This window comes from Pimephales promelas, chromosome 7 (genome assembly GCF_988280905.1).
Source record: "Pimephales promelas chromosome 7, fPimPro1.hap1.1, whole genome shotgun sequence".
In the NCBI taxonomy this organism is placed as follows: Eukaryota; Metazoa; Chordata; class Actinopteri; order Cypriniformes; family Leuciscidae; genus Pimephales; species Pimephales promelas.
Genome location: NC_142775.1, coordinates 1,961,287 through 1,986,098, shown reverse-complemented (window position 1 = coordinate 1,986,098; position 24,812 = coordinate 1,961,287). Strand labels below are relative to the sequence as shown.

Genomic DNA, 24,812 nt, shown 5'->3' with positions numbered 1-24,812 from the left:
AGATAACAGGGTATCACTGTATATTGCTGATTTTAAAGCTTACTGAACTTGAAATGATTTGAATATCTACAGTTCTACATAAATACACAACATAAGAATGGCCCCTCTGTAATAATTGTGGCCCCTCTTGTGCCCCCCAGTTGAAAAAATCCTAGAATCGCCCCTGCTGACCGCAGTTGTCATGGCAACAATAATCAGACACACCTGAATTAATCAATTTGACCAATAATGGCAGACAGGAAACAAGAAGCTGGCTGAAGTTCAGGAAGTAGTGCAGCTGGGCATAAAGCCCAATTGTAAATGTACAATCTTTGACAGTGTTTTATGATTCAGCCTCAATTATCGCCCCTCAAGAAAAATAGCAGTGCTTTAAAACTATAGGACAAAAGAGCTAAGCTAGCGCCAACCCTGTCAAAACTAAAACAATCCATGCACTGAGACAAAAATGCATTTGCACACATATCTAAATGTAGGAAAGAATGGGAATAAGCCCTATTTCAAAAAACGGTGGAGTGTTCCTTTAACTGTTAATGTATTTACTTTGGTACTGTACTTGTAGCGCTTTGGGTACAAGAAAAGCGCAATATAAATACAATTTATTTTTATTAAAAGCTATTTTACTGTTAGCCCTTTATTTTACTGTGTATAAGTGTTATGTGTTAGGACAGTTTTAGGATAGCACAGTAACCTTGGATGAGTTTGTTTATATTCATATTGTACAAAAACAAAAAATATGTGCACACAGTCACATACAAAAGTCCAATTTGAACTACAGTAAATGCATGAATTTTGCTGCCTTGATGACACTGTTTTTAAACATTTGACAAAAATAATTTGGTTTCATATGATGAAACTTTCAAACATTAGTGGAAATTAGTTAATCTGATGAACTGTATCTGTGTGAGAAGAACTGACTTTATACATCCACTAAAATCATCAAAACACAGACAAAAATGAGTTCTTGGTGTGAGAAAGTTTCTTCTTTTTATTCAGGCACAGCTAACTCCCACATCTTCATAGTGGCCACAGTCATGACTTTCAATTCCTCCATGTGGACAGTCAAAAATGTTCCTCTCATTCCCGGTACATCTCAACTCATCCAGCCAGATTTTTCCAGTTCCTGCAGGAGATACACAGCAGAGTGTTCTGAGAGGGTTGTGGAAACCATAGCCTGTATACCATGAGCCATTAACTAAAACCCCTTAAGAATAGACCGATACATCACCTGCAGCGGCCGTGTACACATCGGTGGACCTCTGGAAGCCCAACATCCTACACACCACCAAAGCATCCGCAGAGTCAAAGTTGTCATTACACACCGTTCCCCAGACGCCATTATACAGCACCTCGACTCTTCCACGCGTGGAGCTTCCCACTAAACGAATCACAGCTACAGACAAATACACATATATGAGACATGTTTGGGCATTGGTATGTCATGCTAAAGTGACTGTTATTTTGTTGAGTAGACAAAAAAAACTAGAAAAATACAAGAATCTCTGAAAATTGAATAGACGTTAACACTAGCCATGTTATCATTCACCTATTTTAATGCGGAATTTGGGTTATCACATTCAAAAAAGGCTGGATGGAAACACCAAGATGAGCATAAATTGATAATGTGCATAATGTGTTCATGTGCATAAAACTTACGGTGTGAATAATAAGAGATAAGAGGCCATGCGCATAAACTACACCTTTGCGGAATAAATCCTTTGATGCGCAACAATAACCTTTACTTTGACTCCGCAGAGCCTGTGATTGAATAACTGGAGTAACCAGTAGACCAATGGCATCACAGCATCTCAAATGTTCGTTTGGTGATTCTGAAACGTCGGAGTCAAAGTCTTACATCAGAATGATTTTGTTTAACTCCTACAGAAGCATCTCACACGATTGAGTTCCCAAACACCAGCATCCGAATGCAAGAGAACATGACAGCGTTTATTGTGTTTCGTCTGACGCTCTGAGACGAGTGAATAGTATAGTCTGACACTCTGGAGGAAAACAGAATGCAGCAACACCCATTTTTTATTACAGATATAATGTGCCAATTTGGGCACAAGTTAAATCTGAAACGCTGGATGGAAACATAGCTAGTGACACACTGTAGTAAAGAGAGATGGATCAGTATTTATGGAAATTACCAGGCACAGGCACACCACCCTTGGGTCCTACATCACCCTTCGGGCCTGTTTAAGACCATCATACATACAATCATGTAAATACAATCAATTCACTTGCAAAACAGGTTAATAATCACATAGATGCTGTGCACTCACAAATATTGTGGATACACGCGAAATATGCAAAAACATACCTTGATCTCCCTTTTGCCCTGGGAGAGAATAGGGTAAGAGGAAAAGAAGAAAGTCAAGGAACACACACAGATGTATGTTGCCTTCTTGTCATTAATACACTTTTTAAGAAACCAACCTGAATCCCCTTTACTGCCCTTTACTCCACTCACACCCGGAGATCCTGGGACACCTAAATACAACATCAAACTCGCATGACGACTGCATGACATGAACCCAATGTTGATCATCTGTTTTCATGTTTGTATTTATTTACCTGGCAAGCCTTGATCTCCCTTTTCCCCCTGCTGTCCTGGGGGCCCTGAAAACAATTATTTACCCAAAATTATTGGCAACAGCATATATCACTATTATGTGCATGTGTTCTTAGCACTCCTACAATACCTTGAATGCCAATGCCACTGTCTCCCTTTGGTCCAGGCGAGCCTTTTTCTCCAGGCGGTCCTTGCAGGCCAGAAGGTCCCTGTGGACCAGGAGGCCCTAAAAGATCAACCAACCACAGGTGAGGGCACAAATCAATAAGGAATTATGACATTCAGTCTGCCTGAAAACGGTCACATTTACTGGGTACCAGGATGGTACAATGAGCACTTGTGAGGAAAAACTTTAATCTCTGTATTTGCTGAAGTTGCCAAGTTAGTGACTCGCAATGCGTCAATGACGCTGTGGGAACACTCCTGTGTGAATGCGTCTGAGCACTTGTGTCAACTAGTCTAATGGCGAGAATGAGCATTCACAGGCGGGTGACATCATGACCAGGAAAGATTAAAAGCACAACTGGAATCTCCCCACGTCAGCTTCTGTGCCTCAGCAGTGCTCTATGTTACTTTGTCTGTCATATTTTTTGTTGTCTGTCACGCTACACAAGCAGATCAATATTATATGAAATGGCATCCAAACAAGTGTTCAAGCAGTGTGTTCCTCCTTGCCCTCGTTTCCTCACGGGTGGGGATACACATAAGCTTTGTGTCATTTGTTTGGGAGTGGAGCATGCGGTGTCAGCATACGAGGGGCTGACTGTGAGCATTGTGAGAGGCTACCGCTTTGCACGCTCCGCTCTCGCCTATCACTCTTTGAGGAGGGTGTTCAGGTGAGCGTTCCCTGCGGTTCGGGCCCCACTGCTTCCGAGGCAGCACAGAAGCTCTTATCGTGGGGATTGCAAATGAATCTCATGGCTTGGTTTGAGATGGGCTCTGCCCTTTCTCAGCCTTTACCCGTGAGATCCAGTGCTCTCAGCCGAAGTCTTTTAAGTAACAGGCCGATCTGAGGACCTTTGGCAAAGAAGAGGGCCTTCTGAGGAGCTTCGGCAAAGAAGAGGTCCTGACGTCTATGGCGTCAAGCTTCTAAGGGCAGCCCCCTCCGGGGTCGGTGCCCTCAGGAGACCGTCCTGCCAACCCTGACACCCTCGATGCTTCAGGGTGCAGCTGTATCGAGCAAATTCCAGACCCAACATCTCTGTTACGACGTGCCGTCAGGTTTGCACTCTCTGAGGAGGGTCGAAAGTCAGTCAGTTCAAATATCCCCTGCCAGTATGCTTCAGGCCACCGAAGTGACGACTGTTTTTACACCAGATGCCAGCCTCGAGAGTTCTCCCTTAGTTCTCCCATTCTCCCTTAGTAGAATGTTTATCGGAATGGAAGATTCTGCCAAATATATCTCAATGGGTCCTGCATATAGTCGAGAAGGGGTACAGAATCAAGTTCGGTTCTCGTCCGCCACATTTCAATGGGGTGTTACTCAAAGTGGTACACCCAGAGCAGGCTCTGGTGATGGAGCAAGAAGTGAAAACACTTTTAGCGAAGAAAGCTATAGAGGAGGTTTCTCCAGCCGACAGGGACTGAGGGTTCTACAGCCGGTCCTTCATTCTACAGCCGGTACTTCATTGTTCCGAAAAAAGATGGGGGGTTGCATCCCATTTTAGATCTTTGTCTTCTCAATCATTCAGTCATGAAGTTGAAGTTCAAGATGGAGGGAACCAAGGTGGTGAAGCACATTTAGGGGTTTTATAGCCAGGTTCAGGTGGATCTGTTCGCGTCTCAAGATACGACGCACTGTCCACTGTGGTTTACCCTCACGCACCCAACCCCACTATGGCTAGACGCGTTGGTGCAGACGTGGCCGAGGCTACCGCTGTACGCTTTTCCCCCAATTGCTCTGCTCCCGGGAGTTCTGGAGAAGATCCACCAGAACAGAGTGAGTGTCTTGTTAGTAGCTCCTTTCTTGCCAAGCCGAATTTGGTTCTCGAACCTGATTTCCCTTCTAGACGGTCCTCCCTTGGAGCTACCGGTCAGGAGGGACCTTCTTTCTCAGGCAGGAGTAGAGATTCTCCATCCTCCCCAGAAACACTCAACCTGTGGGTCTGACCTCTGAGGGGACCCAACCATTTTAAGCTTCAGAGCTCCATCCACAAGGAAACATTATGCCCTGAAATGGATGGTTTTTACCTCATGGTTCAATGTCAGAGGGATCCTGCACGCTTCAGTCAGTTCAATACAAGACCACCACTGCCTACCATGCTCCCTCTGGGGGTTTATAAATTAGAAAAGATCCTCTTTTTATTCGTTTCCCCCATGGTACACTGAGGCTGAGGCCTGCAGTTCGGTCTAGAATTTCATCCTCGGATCTGGCTGTTGTTCTAGAAGGTCTATCTGTTGCTCCCTTTGAGCCTTTTGAGTCTGTTTTAAATAAATTTCTGACCCTCAAAACTGTGTTCCTTCAAGCTATTTCCTCTCTGAAAAGAGTAAGAGACCTCCAGGCACTGTCTATGTCTCCTTCATGCCTTGTGTTTGCGCCTGGTATAGCTAAGGCTTTCCTCGATCCTAAACGAGGTTATGTTCCTAAGGTTCCAACCAAAATACCTGGGCCTATCGTTCTGCAGGCGTTCTATCCTCCTCCCTTCAAAGATTCAGACTAGAAGAAACTGAACCTTGTGTGTCCAGTCAGAGCACTGGATACCTATGTTCACAGATCTTCACGTTGGAGAATTTCTGATCAGTTGTTTGTGTGCTTTGGTCAGCACAAGAAGGGCCTTCCTGCATCTAAACAGACGGTTAGTAAGTGGATAGTCGAGGCTATTTCTCTTGCAAATGAGGTTCTGGGCCATCCTTCTCCTTTATCTATCAGAGCCCACTCTACTAGGGGTATGGCGGCTTCTAAAGCGTTACTCTCATGGGTATCTATTCAAGTGGTGTGTGACGCAGCTGGCTGGTCCTCACCACTTACGTTTGTCAAATTGTATGACTTGGATGTCGATACCCCGGGGTCTAGAGTTCTCATGTCTTGACATTGTAACTGACAGGTTCTCGGATGTATGGCGTTTCTGGCATTCTCGTTCCCATCGCATCATTGACGCATCACGAGTTCCTTCAAAAGGGAACGTCTCAGATTACGACTGTAACCATAGTTCCCTGAGATAGGGAAAGAGACGATGCATCACTTTGCCATACCTCCTTCATCCGAGATCGACTGCTTCGGTGCTCAGACGCATTCACGGCATTCGGGGCGTTCCCACAGCGTCATTGACGCATCGTCTCGTTCCCTATCTTAGAGAATTATGGTTACAGGTGTAACCTGAGACGTTTTATGACTTTCAGGTAAATACTGGCTGTAAAATAATCTGTAGTTTTTAGAAAGACTTATTATCTTTGAAAGTCTACACACATGGTCTCCTGAGTACTTTGTTTTTCTCTATATAATATATTCTGGACTGAAACTAATGTGCAATAAGCTTTCTCCAATATTGGGGTATTAGCTATATACTTAGGATAAATCAAGTACACCAGATTTTATGCCAATTGTTATAAGTCTGGCTTTTGGAACGTTCAAGTCCTCCAGGGAAACTTTTGGTTAAAGTTTCTTTTGTCGGAGCAAGATTTTTTGGTGGTGTACCTTCTCTCAATTAACTACACAAAAAATACAGCAAGGTTTTTGAAACCTACTTCTAGAGAACGAAGAACAAAGTCTGTGCAACAGGTGTGTTTTGCTTTTTTTATGTTTATAATGTATAAATCCACTGTCATTTTCATTTTTATATTGCAGTGCCATTATATTTGGGCCATGCTATTATATAATTTTGTTGTAAATAAAAAAGCCCAACAATGTCACTGCTTAATATATTTAAATAGTGTGGTTTTGTTTCTTTCCAATAGCTTTCTTACCGCTTACACCTGAAGGCCCCTGCTGTCCTCGTCCACCACTGGGACCTGGGTCTCCTTTAGGCCCTGCGGAAGAGAGATTTCAAGTACAAGCAGTCAAGTGTTTCAGTGGTGTTTAACAAGGATAGCATCACTATTACTACTGATTAAAGTGGTTTTATGATGTGGTTGTAGTTTTGCACAACTGCACTTCTATTTATCTTCTTGATATTTTAAGAAGTACTAGTAATTAGGAGGTCTAGACAAGCTAAAAAATCATCCGGGTCAGATTTATCTTTGAAGAAGTACCTGGATATCCACGGATCCCTGGTGTTCCTGGCAAACCAGTCTTTCCATCGGCACCTGGACGACCGTCATTCCCCGGTAAACCTTGTGTGCACAGAGCAGTGAAAAAGTCTTACAGCATGGAAAAATGTGCAAGGTATTTCCACAACACATGTTCTGTTTTATTTCAGTATGAATTATTAAGGTTGCCTTTCATCATAATAATCAGGCACCTTGTATTCCTCTCTCTCCTGGATCCCCCTTTAAGCCTGGGAAACCTGGAGACAGAAGTACATACAGTCAGGGAGAGATGTGGATCTGCTATACTGGGATGAGAGATTTGTGAAAGTAAGGAGGCGATTACCAGGTTTACCCGGAGCGCCGACCATTCCCCGTTCCCCTGCGAGACCTAGGTCTCCTTTCTGCCCCTTTTCACCTGGAGCTCCAGGCTGTCCTAGCTCCCCAAATACAATCATTTTCAATAAATGTTCATTGTTTTGCAGCATTTTCTTTGTATATACCAAATAACTGAAAGTTACTAACGTAACACTAAATCAATGCGGCATGTTAAAACTGACGAAAAATTAAGAGTACAATACTCACACATGCTTCACACCCATACACATATGCATACAGATATACAAAAATACACTCACCCGGTGAGCCAAGTTCTCCTTTCTGTCCCGGTGTTCCTGGGAACCCATGAGTACCTGATACAGAGCACATAGTGGAGTATAAATACTGAATAAATACATCAAAAATACCATTCACACGCATCTGTTGGAACAGAGGATGGAATGGTCAAATGTCAGCTTTAGTTGAGTTCAGTGTTTATGTCTGTTTTGACCAGCAGGGAGCACTAAAACTACACAGATTATGGAGTAACATGTGGTAAGTGATTGTCTCTATTCTGGTCACTGAGATCTGCTGCTGGGTTCAAAGGAAGAGATGAAAATTAGCCAATGTTAATCCCTTTAAACTGGAGACAGGATCTCAGGGATTTTGGGGGCCTCACAGATGTTTGGTATCCTTCTGGATTCCAGCTAGGAAGAGTTGTGCAGCTAAACCTTATTCCTCTGCCTTCCCATGCCGGTTGATGATGGTTTGAATCCCGTTCAGAGCAGTGTGAGTAGTCAAATCAAGTCACCTTTACAGTGTTCAGAAAACAGTGATGTCCTCGCCCAGCTTAGTTCAGTTCTCATATAATGGTGTTAATGCAAGCATATCAATAATATTGTTGAATATCAAGTGGGACCTGTTACATTGGTGCCGTGACCCGGAGGGACCCGGACGAAACACAGTTAGTTATGCAGATGAAACTTCAAGAGGCTTCGACTAATGTTAAATTAGAGTGAGAGTGGGACTGAGTGACAATATTTTCAAGGCATTATCACAGGACACAGTTACCTTGTAATCCAGGTGGACCAGGCGGACCAGGCGGACCAACCATGACTATAAAATATAAAAGAAAACAATAACCTTAATTCTGTGAGACACGCCTATGGTGTCTCCTGATAAAATGCTTTAAAGGTGTCATGAAATGTAAAATTTAAGTGTTCTTGATATTTCCACATATAAGTCTTTACTCTAAAATGAAATCATACTCCAACTTTTACCTTAAATATTACTCAAATATGTGTTGTTGTGAAATTAATTTCCACCCTTATGAAATGGCAGGATTTGAAATGTTCCCATTCTTGATGTAACAATTTTCCCAAACACTTGTGCTGCTATTGAGGTAATACAGGTAAGGTTAGGACAGGTTTGGTAGTCTGGGTAGGGTTAAGTGGTAAGAGAAGGCCAACAGAGTCATTATGTAATTACAGATCTGAAAATGCATTTCATGATCCCTTGAACGATTGAAATCATGACAGATTCTCAAAATAGTCCCTGGTCAAACAGTAGGATTTCTCTTGTGTGTATATGTGTACCTCTCTGTGCACTAACGTTGAGTTGTTTTAGTTGAGTCTTCAGTTTCTCTAGAGTCCCGTCATTCCCACACAGATCGGACAGACACTCCTGTTAACACACACACACCTTCAGCTCATATACCAGAATGTGTTTTTATGGCACAAAATGAATGATGGTGTGAAGTGTGTGTATATACCCCATCTGAGCTGAAGCTGCCCAGCTTGAGTCCTTCAGAAGACTTGAGCTTCTCTGATCTGGGATCAGCTGATGTACAGTGAGTGTGAACCCAAGCCTCCAGAGTGAAGACTGCATACAATACACACCATACAAAGCAGATTAAATGATGGAACAACAGAAACAAGGTGATAGCTTACATGATGCTGTGAAATATTCATGTACAGGAGTCACAAATAGTGTTGGACACTTACTGTAAGGTGCAAACACATTTAAAAAAAGGGGTCAGTTATATAATGTATAAAGCTCAGCTCACACAGAATTCACTTTCAAACCAAGCAGATTTCTATTGGTCAGTGCGGTGAATTCAAGTCACTATCTTGAAAATCAGTGAAATCTGCATGGGGGATTTTTTTTTTTTTTTTTTGCATGGATTCCTAGAGTAAGTTTTGCCCATGAATCGCCAAGCAATGGTAAATGTGACCACATTTGGTAAAAAGCCACAACTAAAAATATACACATTTTATTGCATTATACAACAAAATATTTAGTGAGATCTGTAAAAGAATGACCTTTTGCCCAATACATTTTATTCAGCTTTTGTTTTGGTGATTACAGTATAAGTGCATTTTTTAAGTCAGTCATATCAGAGAAACCACAGGAGTAGAAATCACTTTGACTATCAACACGATCCATTGACTTCTGACAACTACAAAAGGTCACAATTCTTCTTCATTTTGTTAAGTTTATTTATAATGTAATTATTTACACCCTAAAACTAGCTTGGTTTCAAATCAATGCCACTTCGTTTGACATTTTGTATATAATGCAAGAGCATTTATAAAGTTATACTTTTAAAATGTGAATTTATTTATTTATTTATTTATTTATTTACCTTTATAGACCAGGAAAGAGTTCAGTGCAACCAGGAGCAGGAGAAACACAATGAGAACAGGAATACAGACACGGTTCTTTGTTGGTTTCTTCAGCGTTAGCTCTGTAACAAGCAATGCAGAACTCTGGATTAAACTACAGAAAACTGATTTAATAAGTCTTTTATTGAAATGTTATGAGGGCAATTAAATTAGCGCCATTTTAAATTTCAATACACAGTATTTCCATGACCAACATCAGTCAATCAGTATTTAAAATATCAGACCACTGAATGTCATAATTGATCAGAATGAAACATCCCAGAAACACTCACCGTTGTACTGGAAGTCGTAGCGCTCGGCTTCATTGAGCCTCATGTTGTCTTCATAAAGAGGGTTTGCCTGGCTGAATACAGACGCCTGCCCTTCAACTGAGTCCACTTCTGTCTCCATCAGCTCCACCACACACTGACCTCTACACAGCCTGGGTGACGGTTTAAAAAACAAAACCAATGGAAAAAAACAAAAAACAAATGCTGGCTCATCGAAACACAAGTCATCTGACAGAAGAGATGCAGCGGAAATTGTTCCAATGAGTTTGTCAAGAAAAAGGAAGTTGTGTTGTTATTGTGTTGGATACAGTTGCAGGTTAAGCATAAACTGCCTTTGCTGAAGACTGGAGTAATGATGCCGACAATTAATCTTTGATCACAGGAATGAATTACAGTTTACTATATATATTAACATGAGAAACAGCTGTTTTGCCGGAATGAGCTCCACCAACTTAAAGAGTATAAACAAAGCAATCAAAGTTTCTTGTTTAGCACAGAAAAAAAGAGACATCACCTGAACAGAAAATTGAAAGCATCAGGAATACAATTGTAAATGTACAATCTTTGACAGTGTTTTATGATTCAGCCTCAATTATCGCCCCTCAAGAAAAATAGCAGTGCTTTAAAACTATAGGACAAAAGAGCTAAATAAACTTATCATTGCATCTTTAAACCAACAACACGTTTGGTAGATCCAATGCTCACTAAACTACTGAAAGAGTTGTTACCTGTTGTAGAAGAGCCTATTGTCAACTCGTCTTTACCTCAAGACCAATAAAGCTGACAGGTATGAACCATAATTAGATCCAAATGAATTAGCAAAATTACAGACCTATTTAAAATTTTCCATTTATGTCTAAAATACTAGAAAATATTGTGTTCGCTCGATTGTAATTTTTTCTTTTTTTCGATACAATAGATCATAAAATACTCTTAGATCAAGTACAAAATGATACTGGCCTTAAAGGTGCTGTATGTAACTTTTCTTCTAAAATTAATCCTTTTTTTATTGCCTGTGTGTGAAGGGGTTGTAATCACACATTACATTACAAGGATCCACTTGTCGGGTTTTGCTATTATCTCTGAAGGACAGTTTTCCTATTTCTATGTGAAGTCTCCGGATCGGATTTTCTGCGAAATCCATAGGATGTGACATGCATCCTCTCTCCTTTATATACAGTCTATTTGCATTCTAGTTGCATTTTTCATTAATTAATGTCTTAAATTATCCTTTGACTGTGTTCTGGCCTGCCATCTAGTGGCATTTTTTTTTTTTTGCCCGATACCAAAATTACTTTTCCACCCCTGCTCTATATTGATCACGAACCGTCATTTAAATGATTTATATTTATATGTCCAAGGTGCTCATTGTTCTACTTTCTGTAGAATATACAGGCAGCGTATCTTCAGTCATCTCTTTACATTCTCTCTTTGCCCAACAGGCACACAGAAACCTGCCACAAACTACAACAAGGACATCTTAACCGGCATACTAGAGTGCAGAACTGTTTATCACTTAATTTGCCCAGTTAATTAGTTCACTCTTTATTAGTTTGAGTCCAGAAATGAGGCAGAATTGATGCTTGTGTTTCTGAACACTGGGTACTAGTGTGAGAGGGTTTCACTTCAGACATCAAGAGCGAGGAAACACAAATGAAAACAGGTCAATGCGCTGTTGCATCAAGCAATATTATCACTGTTTAGAGCGTTCGAAGTGCATGCAAGTCATTATTATTGAGCAAGTTATTCTTATTAGCTATTAGGGTTGGGTATCGAGAATCGATTATCGATTGGAACCGAGACTAACTTTTCGTTTTTCCCGGAATCGTTCAAAAGTTAAAATTTCGATTCCTAGTTTCGATATTCACAGTCCGCCGAGCGGAAGAAGAAACCGCTGAACAACACCAACGAAGAAGCGTCTACCGGAAGTGTTGGCATAACCGCGCGAGTCGAACATTAGCTTACGTCGGCGATCCAAAGTGTGGCTTCACTTTTCTAAGAATAACGAAATCTCGGCAAAATGCAAAATTTGTGACAAAAGGAGTATTTCCTTCAGAAAGACCGTTGGTTAGCAAGGTTAGCTGAACTTTTTTGACCCTGCCTCTTAAAAGAATCGGAATCGAGAATCGTTAGGAACCGGAATCGAAACAAGGAATCGGAATCGGAATCAGAATCGTTCAAATTCAAACGATACCCGACCTTATTAGCTATACTATTAGCTACATACATAAGAAAACAATAAAGTTTTAAAGAATAAAGCAACATGCAAAAACACTAAGAAAGGTGGATTTTCATGAAGTTGATTGTATAAATTTAGAAAAGATGTGGAAATGTGATACCAGCATGCCTCTTTTACATCTCACATGACCAGGTTAACCTTGCGACTGCTTGAAAAACCCACTCACTTTCAGTTGGATGCAAGACTTGCGCAATAATGTGTTTATTCATTTGATTGTTCACGGGTCATGTGGAGGTACAATGGAAAATTCAAATGCATTTTATCGAGAGATCAAGAAGGCAGACAGAGGAAAACACATGTACCCACATATTCACACAATCAAACCAAGTGTCAGTATTACATTTACACTTACCACATGTGAGAAACCTCAGTGTAACTTGTGCTTTGGTTCAACGTTAAATTCTTGTTATTTAAAGGGTGAATTTCCATAAAGTAGACCGATTTCTGTTTCATGAATGAAAAAACCTACCTTTTACGTGACTTTGCTAACTTGTCATTTGTTTTTGTTCCAGTGTGTGTTAACAGTAAGTGTGCAGGAAATTAAAGGTTTTTTAAATGTGTGCCAGAGATCATGTTAGGCTGTTTTCTGAACTTAACCACAATTCAGTGACATCAGTTAAAACAGGAAAAGTGCAAAAAGTCTGTTGTGCTTGCAAAGGTGGTCTCGCTGAGCCCAATCACAAAACTTCACATAGATCTGCATATAATCGACGGAAATGACCTAGATTCAGGGATAAACATACAGTACACTTACAAAGCATTTATGAAACTAGAAACGCAGTTTGTTCAGAATACAAATTGACATATAAAAAACAAAGTCATATAAACTCGAACATACCCAAACAAACACGCACAGAAACATCACGCCTTGACATAGAAGATTTTTTTTTAGGCTTCCATGAGCTACTTCATTGTTTCGATGACTTTACAGTTATTCTGAATTGTTAAAAGTAATAATGAAGAATGAGCAGAAGTGTGTTTTGACTGGTGTATTTTTCCTTCAGATTTGGTTGTGTTGGTCTCAGAGTCTCGGGAAGGCCGAGTGTTTCTCTCATTGGGGTTGAAGAGGAGGAGGACCTCGAGAGCTGGGCAGGGGTGGAAGAGGACGCGCGCTTTTGGACGGCCTGCTGGACTCAGTTTTCTGCATGTACTGAACATCAGGCTGATCTGTGTAGTCCGGCATTAGAGAGACGAGTCGAAACTCAGCTTCCTCTGCGGAGACAGACAGACACAGCAGAACGTGAAACGACTTCATTTGAGAATATTCAGATATTTGATATTAGTTTTCCCTGCTTCATCTATACTTTTTTTGTGTGGTTGTGAAACACACCCCATTATTATACACCCTCATATCAATCAGACCTGCAAATGGGTGTTTTCAGCTGTTCTGGTGTGTTCGATGTGTGAATACTAGGGTTGCCACCTATGTCTGATAAAAAACCGGGACATGAATGATTTTTTTTTTTTTGAACAAGGGGGAATTTTCAAGCCCCACTGCCCCCCTCGCCCCAACACAACGCTAAAGCTTAAAATGTTCAAATTTATTGAAGTAACAAGTAGTATCTAAATACAAACTAAACAAACACAAACAAAAATAGAGAAAATAAAAATGCTGCTGTGTCAAAATGTTTAAAAAAAGAGAAATCCATTTGGCAAGACAGGTGAGGTCTATTTAAAAACATTAAAATAGACATAACATAGGCTACTGTGTTTGATATGGGATTAAAATGATGGGCAGTGAATGAGATATAATCTAATGATTAATTGAGTCAATATTCATTTGTTCCGATCAAAGTATGTGAGCGAAGAGCGCATTTCCCAGATAGCAAACTGACATTGAATCAACGTGGAAACATGACATCGAAACAACGTTGATCTGACATTGTTTTGCTCATCGAATTAACGTTGAACCAACGTCAGACGCGTCATTCTTTCAAAACTAACGGAAAATCAACTTGAAATCAACGCGTTGTTTAATCGTTATGAAAGCAAACCAATTTTCGACTTTCATTTAGCTTTGAAGAATGCCACGTTGATTCAACGTTAATTCGATGAGCAAAATCAACGTTGTTTCAATGTCATGAGAGACGTCGTTTCCACGTTGATTCAATGTTAGTTTGCTGTCTGGGTTCTGAAGATTCCTCGGCTCGCTCAGGGTCGCGCGCTCAACCCTGCTTCCGACTAAAGGTTATTTCTAGTCGACTCTCAGTTGCTTATTTAAGCCATTAGTGGACAAATCGCCCCTTTATATTGATTTAACAACTTAAATAGGCTATACAGGATAATGATAAAGCCGCACTCAGGCGCACGAGCCGGCAAACGTGAATGTGTAAAAAAATAGCAAGGAGGCATTTAATTGTTTATTAATAAACTGGTGTTTTCTGCGTCGCTGCAAAGATGAAGATGCGATGCGGACTCGCCATGAACGAATAAAGATATAAAGACATGGAAAAGTTCCTCCCGTTGGCGCGCCCCTCGGGTGGGAAATAGAGACGTGACAGGTGAGGCGCGCCAACGGGTTGAACTTTTCCCCACACTTTGAGTGGCGACTACCATCTGTAGTTAGGGGGCCCCCTAGTGGCGGCGGGGACCTGAGCAGCCACTTAGTTAGCTCATAGGGAGAGCCGGTGCACGCGGCCACGAACTACAAAGTTTTGAACATACGTATTCACGCAGCCTTTCGAAAAACCGGGACATTCAGTGTCCCGGGAGACTGCTTAAATTTCCCGGGACAGGTTAATAAAAAGAAGGACAATCCCGGTAAAACCGTAGAGCCGGGACTTTAACGCGTTAATTAAGATGAATTAATTACAGACTTTAACGCATTAATTATTTACACAAAAAAAATTAACGCATTTTAATCGCACTTATTTTTACACCGCGGAACATTTCTCACTGGATTAGTTTCGGCGGACCGATAATACTGGAGCACCAACTAGCGTTCATGACTTTTTTTACAGTCAGACAACTAAACAACAAACCGCAGTGAACATGAACGAAAAAGCTGACGAGACCGCTTTGGTTCGTTGGCCCCGTGGATGAGAAATTTTGCTATAAAAACGAACCGATGGAAGCGTCATTAAGAGCATGGTTGTGTGCAAGCTATGCAATAAGGAATTGCGCATATCACATCGACCCTCAAGATTCACCTCAACGCAAAACATATGCTACAATTGCTTCTTGGTTGAACAAAAATAAACAATATTTTGTTGCTTAAGCTTATGTATTCAGTCATTATTCAATGGTATACTAAAAATCCATGTGAAAAACAAAATCTTCTCACTGTTCTCAGTTCAAATATTTATGCAATTAAAATGCGATTAATTAATTAAAAAACCTCTAATTAATTAGATTAATTTTTTCAATCGAGTCCCGGCCCTAGTGAATACAAATGTGACAGATGTGTCACTGATATGGTGGCTGTAATCAAGCGAAGGAGATACTATAGGACACTTTAATCCAATACTTGAACAAGAAAGAGAACTGAAATAATGCAAGACAACGGACTGACTGAAACAGAAGTGGCTGTTAACACGACACAGCTTTCAACTAAAAACGTAAAACTTTTTTTTTTTCATTTACACGACAGCGCCGTTTTGGTTGCTTGAAGATGCAAACTTTTAAAAAATGGGTTTCAAAGTGCAAGTTTTTGTGTTTTGTGTCGTGTAAACAATACAAACACGAATCTTTGAAGAAGATGATGTCATGCAGATGCCTATTACGTGTTCAGTCTATTTTGTTACATCGCCAACTACTGGCCTGGAAGCAGAATACAGTGTTTTTATTTGTTCGAACTGCGTGAAAACGTTGTGGGAACGCCCTTGCGTTGTGCGTCATGAAGCACGTATGGGATCAATCCAATGGAGAGACGACATAGGCGGGTGACGTCGTCGACCAGGAAACTATAAAGCACCCCGAAAACACAAGCGCAACAGTTCTGTGCCTTCAGTCGCGCTATATGTGAATCTGTCTGAGTGTAAACACTGTGTCTGTCCTTAGTATTTGCTAGGCAGAAGTTATCACATTTTACACCACACAAACAATTTTGTATGAGAGACTATGGCAAGCGAACAGCGTTTAAGGAGTGTGTTCTTCCCTGCTCGCTTTTATTACTTTTATTTATTACTTACTTTTATTATTATTAAATGTCATCTTGTTGTGTTGTTTGGTGCAAGAATTGATGAAAAATGAATATGCTGTTTCTGGAATTTTTATTTCTAGAAAATATTCACATGATTAAAATCGCACTGTAATGTCACTCTTTACATTGTCGTGGTCTCGGCGCTGGCTCGGCAGAACTGCGGATCGTACACTCAAGTCTTGTACAGGACCATATAGGCATCTAAAGATTTATATGCCCTCAGTTTCTCTTTACGATCGGTTTCTCTAAGGTAGGTGTAGAAGTCAGGCCACTCAACCGAGGTAACGTACGTTAATCCTCCCAGCAAACACAGAACGTTCCCCTAACGTTCCCGAATGGTCCCATGAGGTTATTTTTTTGGGAACCAAACAAGAACGTTATAGGAACGTTCCATGTAGGTTATTTTTAGGTTCCATTTTTATAACGTAGGGAGAATGTTCCGGGAACGTTCCCTTAACCTTAAGGGAAAGTTCTAGGAACGTTCTGGGAACCAAAAACTAACGTTCCCAGAACCTAAATTTGTTTGCTGGGCTGTCAGATCGTCCATGCATTGAGTGAGCGTGTAGGTGGCTACGGGTCAGCCAATCTGGTTCTGTCCGTTAAAGATAACTTTTGGAAATAACAATCGTGGTCCTGGACACTGAGTGACCTTACACATTAAGATAATATCGGATTTTCTCCAGTCATTGTTAAAAAACAAGCTAACAATCCTTGCTAACTAGCGTTAGTGAAGCGGCCAGAGCGATCGTTCTGGCTCCACCTAAGCTCCGCCCACATGAAAACGTCACCATGTTTACCAACTGAAAAGGGGTCTATAGTTTCCTGGTCGACGACGTCACTCGCCATTGGACTGATTCCATACGTGCTTCATGACGCACAACGCAGGGGCGTTCCCACAGTGTTTTCACGCAGCGTCTCGTTCCCTTCAGGGAACTAGGGTTACGTACGTAACCAGAGACGTTTTGTGGATCCATGTGAATGGGGATCGCTTTGACAATGGTGCCGTCTCTACGTGGAAAACTCAAAGAAAAAAACGTAACAATTTCAAGCATATCGTTGTCTTTTAAATATACCCTAAATTTGCAAAGATAATAGACAAGATACTCCTAAACTCAAATCAATCAGTTATTAACCATAGTGACAAACAGGGACAGAATGTCGAACTGACCTATTTAACAGACAAGAGGAAAGAAACTGAGCAAAAAACATCAAAACACAGACTGAAAGCACGCCAACGCTTACTTGTGGCCTTCCTCTTGTTGCGTGCGTGGCAGCGACAGACACAGACGAGACAGATGATGAAGAGAACCAGCAGGGAACTCGCTCCTCCCGTCAGGATCACCAGCATCCACCAGAAGTCCAGACCAAACAGCAACTTCTTCTTCTCGGACACCTCTAATACAGGATCAAAACCACTATTTATAATTTGATATGAATTTAATATGTGAGAATGACACTGTGATTTGAGACACATACAACTAGCAAAACGACATGTAAAATCAATGGTCAATTACAGTTTTACGGAGGCGTATTGCATTCACTTGAAGAAAAAAAATCTACTCTGTTTTTCTGAATTAATGAGTTAATTTTTAATGGAATTTTTTTTTTTGCTCTGTTTTTCTGAATTAATGAGTTAATTTAGAAAAACAGCAAAAATATATTTTCTCATGAAAAATTAACTCATTAATTCAGAAAAACAGAGCAACATTTTTTTTCTCATGAAAAATTAACTCATTAATTCAGATAAACAGAGCAAAAAAAAATTTTTCTCATGAAAAATTAACTCGTTAATTCAGAAAAACAGAGCAAAAAAATTTTTCTCATGAAAAATTAACTCGTTAATTCAGAAAAACAGAGCAAAATTTTTTTTTCTCATGAAAAATTAACTCATTAATTCAGAAAAACAGAGCAAAATTTTTTCTCATAAAAATTTAACTCATTAATTCAGAAAAACAGAGCAAAAAAATTTTTTCTCATGAAAAATTAACTCGTTAATTCAGAAAAACAGAGCAAAAAAAAATTTTCTCATGAAAAATTAACTCGTTAATTCAGAAAAACAGAGCAAAATTTTTTTTCTCATGAAAAATTAACTCATTAATTCAGAAAAACAGAGCAAAATTTTTTCTCATAAAAATTTAACTCATTAATTCAGAAAAACAGAGCAAAAAAATTTTTTCTCATGAAAAATTAACTCGTTAATTCAGAAAAACAGAGCAAAAAAAAATTTTCTCATGAAAAATTAACTCATTAATTCAGAAAAACAGAGCAAAATTTTTTCTCATAAAAATTTAACTCATTAATTCAGAAAAACAGAGCAAAATTTTTTTCTCATGAAAAATTAACTCATTAATTCAGAAAAACAGAGCAAAAAATGTTTTTCTCATGAAAAATTAACTCGTTAATTCAGAAAAACAGAGCAAAAAAAATTTTTCTCATGAAAAATTAACTCGTTAATTCAGAAAAACAGAGCAAAATTTTTTTTCTCATGAAAAATTAACTCATTAATTCAGAAAAACAGAGCAAAATTTTTTCTCATAAAAATTTAACTCATTAATTCAGAAAAACAGAGCAAAAAAATTTTTTCTCATGAAAAATTAACTCGTTAATTCAGAAAAACAGAGCAAAAAATTTTTTCTCATGAAAAATTAACTCGTTAATTCAGAAAAACAGAGCAAAAATTTTTTTCTCATGAAAAATTAACTCATTAATTCAGAAAAACAGAGCAAAATTTTTTCTCATGAAAAATTAACTCATTAATTCAGAAAAACAGAGCAAAAAAAATTTTTTCTCATGAAAAATTAACTCGTTAATTCAAAAAAACAGATTACATGTTTTTTTCTTCAAGTGAATGCAATACGCCTCCGTACAGTTTAGCATCATTATACAAAAAAATTTTATTCACAGAATTTGCGATTGAATAATCAAGAGTCAAGTACTCCAAAGTACTGTAATATGTTTAGTGACAAAATTCAAAAATAGTCACAAAAATAGACAATTACTCTTATTTCTATTTTCATTGTTGCTGTTCTTTTCTTTTGTGCTGTTCGTTTCTTCATTGGCAATTGTTGAATACTCGACCATGGCTGTAGGTTCATGCACTGGCTCTGAAACACACACACAACAGCAAGGCTCAATGCTGACACACACTTGGTCTTGCTTTGTAAAAAGAGAGGAGTGAAATAACATTGAACTTTAATGCAGGTTTGAATGGCGGCAGACCTCAAGATAGTTCGTACCTTGTACACAGAGCTGGTGTGTGCTTCTCTTTATTAACTTTCCGTTTTGGTCGTAGACTTGGCCTTCGTACACCCCAGAATGCTTTTTCTGTACGTTCTCCAGGATCAAGGATCCATAGCGGTCAACATCCAATTTGCGTGTCTTAACATTTGAGCCCCTTTTATTATATACCTTGGATTGATTATGTGTCCAAATCAGTTCGCCTTTCTCTGGTAATTCTCCAATATCCAGAGAGATTTCAACTCTTTCGCCCACTGTTTTGTACATACATGAGGAGGATACAAATTGACCTAAAAAATAAAGAGGTGCAAAAAGTGTGAGAATGTTCTGTCGTGTTGCGGATCAAACACACATGACCTTTCACTGTTGCTGACATGACTTTATATGACAAAGACTGAAATCTTAAAACACTTTTACATGGGAAACACATGACTGGGTGAATTAGTTATTCAAATGAAACCATATGCAATGCCGTGAAATGTGATTAGAAGTAATATAATTTGTATAAAAAGTATCTGTAAAAAGCAGAAAATAAAACTGGGTTTCTGTTCAAGAACTTTAAATCTAAAACCAAAAACCATTTGGTTAACAGATAATTCGGTAAAAGGAACATTTGTCTATAATCAACAAAATTACAGAATGTATCATTGAACAACAACTTACCAGAGGAGAAGATGAAGATTAAATAGAAGAGGAGGATTAATGTGAAGTTTATCATCATTGCGGCGCGGGTGTGTGAGATGTTTTGTTGTAAGATGTCAAGCTCTCAGTGGTTTAGTTTCCTGTAAGTGTGTGTCTGGGAGTGTGTGTGAGTCACGCTGTATTTCAGTTTTTTCAATATTCAGACATTGCAATGAGATTATTGAGAATAAAACTATAGAAAAATCATTGTTTATATATTGTAGTCTGCATTGTTATATTGATGGTCTATATACAAATAGTGACTTCTTCATTCATTGTCACTATGATTTACGCATTATTACCTTTTAATCAAATCAAATGTAAAGAATGAGTTCAATATTTTTTATGCTTCGTAACCAAATATATATATGAAGAGTTCAGATGCAGTTGATTTCAGTGATTTCACTTAAATGGCAATGATAATTACCTATTAATTGTTATTTAAGTGAAATTACTGAACTTGAATATACAAGTTTGACAAAAATCATCATTAAAGAAGAAAATGTCAAATGGCATTTAGAGGCTTTTGCATCTGAACTCTTCATATATATGTGTGTGTGTGTGTGTGTGTGTGTGTGCCTAGTAGCCTATATAGACCATTTCACAAGATGTAAACAACACTGGTCCAGAAGCACTTCCTGTTTCAGTTTTTTAACACTAAATAAAAGCTGGGATAAAATACAACCAACAGAACATTTAAAACTGAATCAAAAAGTTAAACAAACGTCTTTAAGATGTTTTCTTTACATGTGAAATAAAGAAAACAGTTACAAACTGAAACAGGAAGTGTTTCTGGACCAGTGTTGTTTATATCTTGTGAAATGGTCTATAGGTTACAGAACCAAATTAGATATTTTTGACTTTGTGGGGACTTTTTTTGTCCCATATGCGAGTAAAACTTTTTTTTTATAATAAATCATATAAAGTTTTTTACAATTTAAAACATGCAGAGAGTTTTGTGTGATAGGTGTGTTTAGGGGAGAGAATATATACAGTTTGTACAGTATAAAAACATTACGTCTATGCAGAGCCCCCATAAAACATGAAAACACAACATTTTGTGTGTGTGCTTTGCACTGTAAAAAACAATAAGTAAAATGTACTTAATTTTTTCAAGGCAAGTTTTTGCACTGATACTTTTTGAGTAAATTTCACACATATAATTAAGTAAACTATACTGAACTAAGTTAAGTGAAAGTAACATAAGAAATTAAGTAATATCTATTTAGTAATAGTAATATCTATTCTTTTTAATTGAATTTTTCTTAATACAACATTTCACTCATACAATATAACATTGAATTAGATGACACTGTTTGAGTAAACATTACTTGCAGTGTGTCTCATCTTGTTTTCACTTTTGATATAGCATGTGTGAATGCAGACCTCAATACTTGGTAAACAATACACAACGACGGTAACATTTGATAGATCGTTTTTGTGTTTGAATGTGTCATTTTAAGTAGAAAATGAACTCCAAATGTCACAAAATGGCAAATTACTAATCCTGACAACAAAAGTAATGATAAAATAGTGTAAATACAGCTGGAAAACAGTGAAAAATCAACCTCATTAATTATTCATGGCCCAGTGCATGATGGGAACACCAGTATCAGAAAAGTTGAGTAATTTTACTTAATTTTATAATGTTGATATTTACGCTTTCATTTCTACACGATTTAATTGAGTTCTACTATAGAATTTACTTATTTTTTTAAATTCTTGCCTGAACTAACCTTTTTCATGTAAATTAAATTGTTTTTTTCCTGTATTATTTACTTAACCACAAAATCATTTTTATCAGTGTAGATTACGGCCCAGAACTGCATAATTAAAACAGTTTTACAGTGTAACTTTCTGTAATTAAAGTGTACTTATAACATACTTACAATACAAGTATAAGGAAACAATATGTAAAGTTTGGGGAATAAAGGTGTAACAACCAGGAGAATTAAAACAATATTTATACTGTGTATTATATAACTAAAGGGTACTTATTCTACTATTATTATACAACAATCTCACATTTGGGAGCAATTTAGCGAGAACATTCACTGTGTACCTTTTTGAAATAATGGTGAACCAGTACATACTGTATAGGCTTTTATAAAATTACATGGTACATATCTTGTTGTTTCCCCTTTATTCCCCAAACTTTACATATTGTTCTGTTATACTTACATGAAAGTGCGTTATCGGTACACTATAATTACCGAAAGTTACTCTGTAAATTCCTCTTGATTACACAGTGATCTAAAGCGTTACCAGAGAGTTTCATGAAGGCTATTTGAAACGTTTTTAAAAACACTGAATATGAATGCAATTAATGTGCAATGATGTCTAAAGCAAGAAGTCCCTAAGGGACATTTAAGGACACCCAGCTTCAGTCATGTGACAATGTGACATTTTTGTTGCCATGGTAACATTTCCGAAATGGTGTGCACATGTTGCAGTGTCAGCAATTTTTTAAAAACACTTGTTTTTGTTATTAAAGGTCTGTTTCAACCCATGCAACAATATTAATGTTTTAATAACATATCCTAGATTACACTTGACCTGATTTTAAAACATGTCTTGTACAAATTGGCATAAAACAAGTTTTTTTGTTGTTGTTTTTTTGCCGTCACATCTTAACCTTAAAACAGTAGGTGGAATTTTGATGTGACGTATGTGTCACATTAGGAAAAATGGTAATGACCTGCTCAAATAATTTAGCTGATTTAATTATTTTAGTGTTATATACTGTATATTCTGCTGCTCAATTCAAAACATATTTTAACATATGTAACAAAAAAAAAAAAGTCAAATATATAACATTGTTAAAGGGTAACTAAACCTGACTCCACCCACTGGCAATATTTGAAAAATGCTGGAAAAGTGGGCGGAGGCCAGCGGAGGGGGGGCGTGCACCTGAAACACATCTCTCTGTAAGCAGGGGCGTGGTTAGCTTGTGCCTGCTTACATCACAGGGCACCACAACTTCCAATAGGAAAATTCGACTGCAGTAGCCACCGTTCAACCTGATGTTTTTACCCCATATATTGTAGAATTAAAACACTTTATACCCAAATGTCCTAAAAATTAAATGAACAGCAATAATAAAGCCCCAGTCTTACAGATCATTAACTAAGAAAAGTTGGTTTAGGGTTTACCCTTTAATGAAATATTGTAACTAAAACAGGTATGCAACATATGGTATAAAACAGCATATTTATTTTATTAATTTATTTATTTCGAGATGTGAAAAAATAATCAAAAAATGTATTTCTGGTTAAACCGTATACGTCAAAAGGTAGAATTTTGCAATGTTATTGCACTACATGCATGTTCAACATGTTGGCCTCCAGTGTGAGGTAGTGATTTATTTTTATTCAGTTTGCACATTTTCGAGTAGTGAAAAAAAAAAAGATTTCTGATTAAACTGTATACCTGAAAAGGTCACAGTTGTGTGGTTTTGAAATATGTGGCAAAGCAAATAAAACGCAAAAACTATTACTTATGAAAAAGTTTTTTTTTTTATCTTCCCAGAAAAGTTATAATTTTGAAAATGTTGTGGAAAAGAAAATAACAAAAAAATGTTATTAAGCAAGAAAACTGACAAAATTTATTTTATTTTTTTTTTCAAATGAGACATAAAAGCCCAATGTGACATATATGTCACATAAAAAAATTATCATAAACGCCCAATGTGACATATATGACACATTACAGATCTTTGACAAGGAGCGGTGGTATTTAAAAACATGTTTTAAGTGGTCCATTTAGTCCCATAATTTTCCTATAAGGGGAAATTGGTCGGGGTTCTTATGGGTTAAAAAGTCACTTTTACTTTGCAATTTATTTTATGGCCAGGTTCTCTCAAACGCATGTGCTGTCGCTCCCTCAGTGCAGTGCTGCCCCCTGGAGGACATGTGGAGTACAGGCGCTTCCCTGTAGTTTCAGTTTTACATGCAGTTTCTTGCAAAGAGAACTGTTTACTTTAATAAACTAAAATATTGGAAAACAAATGGCAGTTTACAACATCCAACAACAGTACTGTGTTTGCACAGATAATACAATAACACACATTCCCACATTCCAGTTTAAAATGGCCGCGCTTACTACATTGAAATAAGCATAAATCGGGTAATTATTATAGTTCACTGGGTTAAAACCCAACAGTAAAATTTTTAAGTTGATCAACAAACAGCAGGCTTTCATTCTGACAAATTCTGGGAAAAAAAAAAATGTCCGGCAATCCATAATCCAGTGTTCGCTTTTAGTGTTAAAATCATCATGAAAGAGACCATTATGCTGTAACAGGTTGTCGTTTACACCCCGGTTACTCAGTGCGTCATCTAAAGGTGCGTTTACCTTCGGTCACCTCCCAGTTTCAGCAGGTCACTCGATACCTTTAATCGGATTTTTCTTCTTCCTTCATTCACTGCATCAAACGATGTTTTTTAATGGTTTATTTGTGTTGCCTTGTTAGCGTCTATCGAGATTTATG

General features: G+C 38.2%; 2 protein-coding genes across 6 annotated transcripts; both read right to left on the bottom strand.

Annotated features, from left to right (window-relative positions):
- Positions 1-958: 958 nt before the first annotated feature.
- Positions 959-10,185, bottom strand: LOC120475073 (uncharacterized). Of its 4 annotated transcripts, none has more exons than XM_089132886.1 (17): positions 10,029-10,185; positions 9,717-9,818; positions 8,844-8,953; positions 8,668-8,755; positions 8,144-8,188; positions 7,393-7,446; positions 7,101-7,190; positions 6,981-7,014; positions 6,761-6,843; positions 6,476-6,538; positions 2,703-2,798; positions 2,575-2,619; positions 2,437-2,490; positions 2,321-2,338; positions 2,148-2,192; positions 1,226-1,390; positions 959-1,120 (listed from the first exon to the last, which is right to left on the bottom strand). In XM_089132886.1, the coding sequence occupies exons 1-17, from the start codon at positions 10,144-10,146 to the stop codon at positions 990-992; spliced, it is 1,341 nt and encodes a 446-aa protein (XP_088989012.1). In that variant the 5' UTR covers positions 10,147-10,185; the 3' UTR covers positions 959-989. The 4 variants fall into 4 exon arrangements, with proteins under 4 accessions (XP_088989012.1, XP_088989011.1, XP_088989013.1 ...); XM_089132885.1 differs by having other exon boundaries at positions 6,761-6,841; positions 6,970-7,014; positions 10,029-10,183; XM_089132887.1 differs by lacking the exon at positions 2,148-2,192 and having other exon boundaries at positions 6,761-6,841; positions 6,970-7,014.
- A 2,251-nt stretch (positions 10,186-12,436) lies between these two features.
- On the bottom strand, positions 12,437-24,757 carry LOC120475075 (uncharacterized). Of its 2 annotated transcripts, none has more exons than XM_089132918.1 (5): positions 24,677-24,757; positions 19,642-19,932; positions 19,405-19,509; positions 17,648-17,800; positions 12,437-13,476 (listed from the first exon to the last, which is right to left on the bottom strand). In XM_089132918.1, exons 2-5 carry the CDS (start codon positions 19,907-19,909, stop codon positions 13,316-13,318), a joined length of 687 nt encoding a protein of 228 aa, XP_088989044.1. In that variant the 5' UTR covers positions 19,910-19,932; positions 24,677-24,757; the 3' UTR covers positions 12,437-13,315. The 2 variants fall into 2 exon arrangements, with proteins under 2 accessions (XP_088989044.1, XP_039521732.2); XM_039665798.2 differs by lacking the exon at positions 24,677-24,757 and adding an exon at positions 20,306-20,505.
- Between the last annotated feature and the right edge of the window lie 55 nt (positions 24,758-24,812).

Coding starts and splice junctions, on each gene's coding strand:
- LOC120475073 (XM_089132885.1), bottom strand. CDS start 10,146: ATGGAGACAGAAGTGGACTCAGTTGAAGGGCAGGCGTCTGTATTCAGC. Junction 7,191..7,392: donor AGGAGAACTTGGCTCACCGG/GTGAGTGTATTT, acceptor TTGGGGAGCTAG/GACAGCCTGGAGCTCCAGGT. Junction 6,842..6,969: donor AGGAGAGAGAGGAATACAAG/GTGCCTGATTAT, acceptor TGTGCACACAAG/GTTTACCGGGGAATGACGGT.
- LOC120475075 (XM_039665798.2), bottom strand. CDS start 20,363: ATGATGATAAACTTCACATTAATCCTCCTCTTCTATTTAATCTTCATC. Junction 19,933..20,305: donor AATCTTCATCTTCTCCTCTG/GTAAGTTGTTGT, acceptor TTTATTTTTTAG/GTCAATTTGTATCCTCCTCA. Junction 17,801..19,404: donor CAATGAAAATAGAAATAAGA/GTAATTGTCTAT, acceptor ATCCTGTATTAG/AGGTGTCCGAGAAGAAGAAG.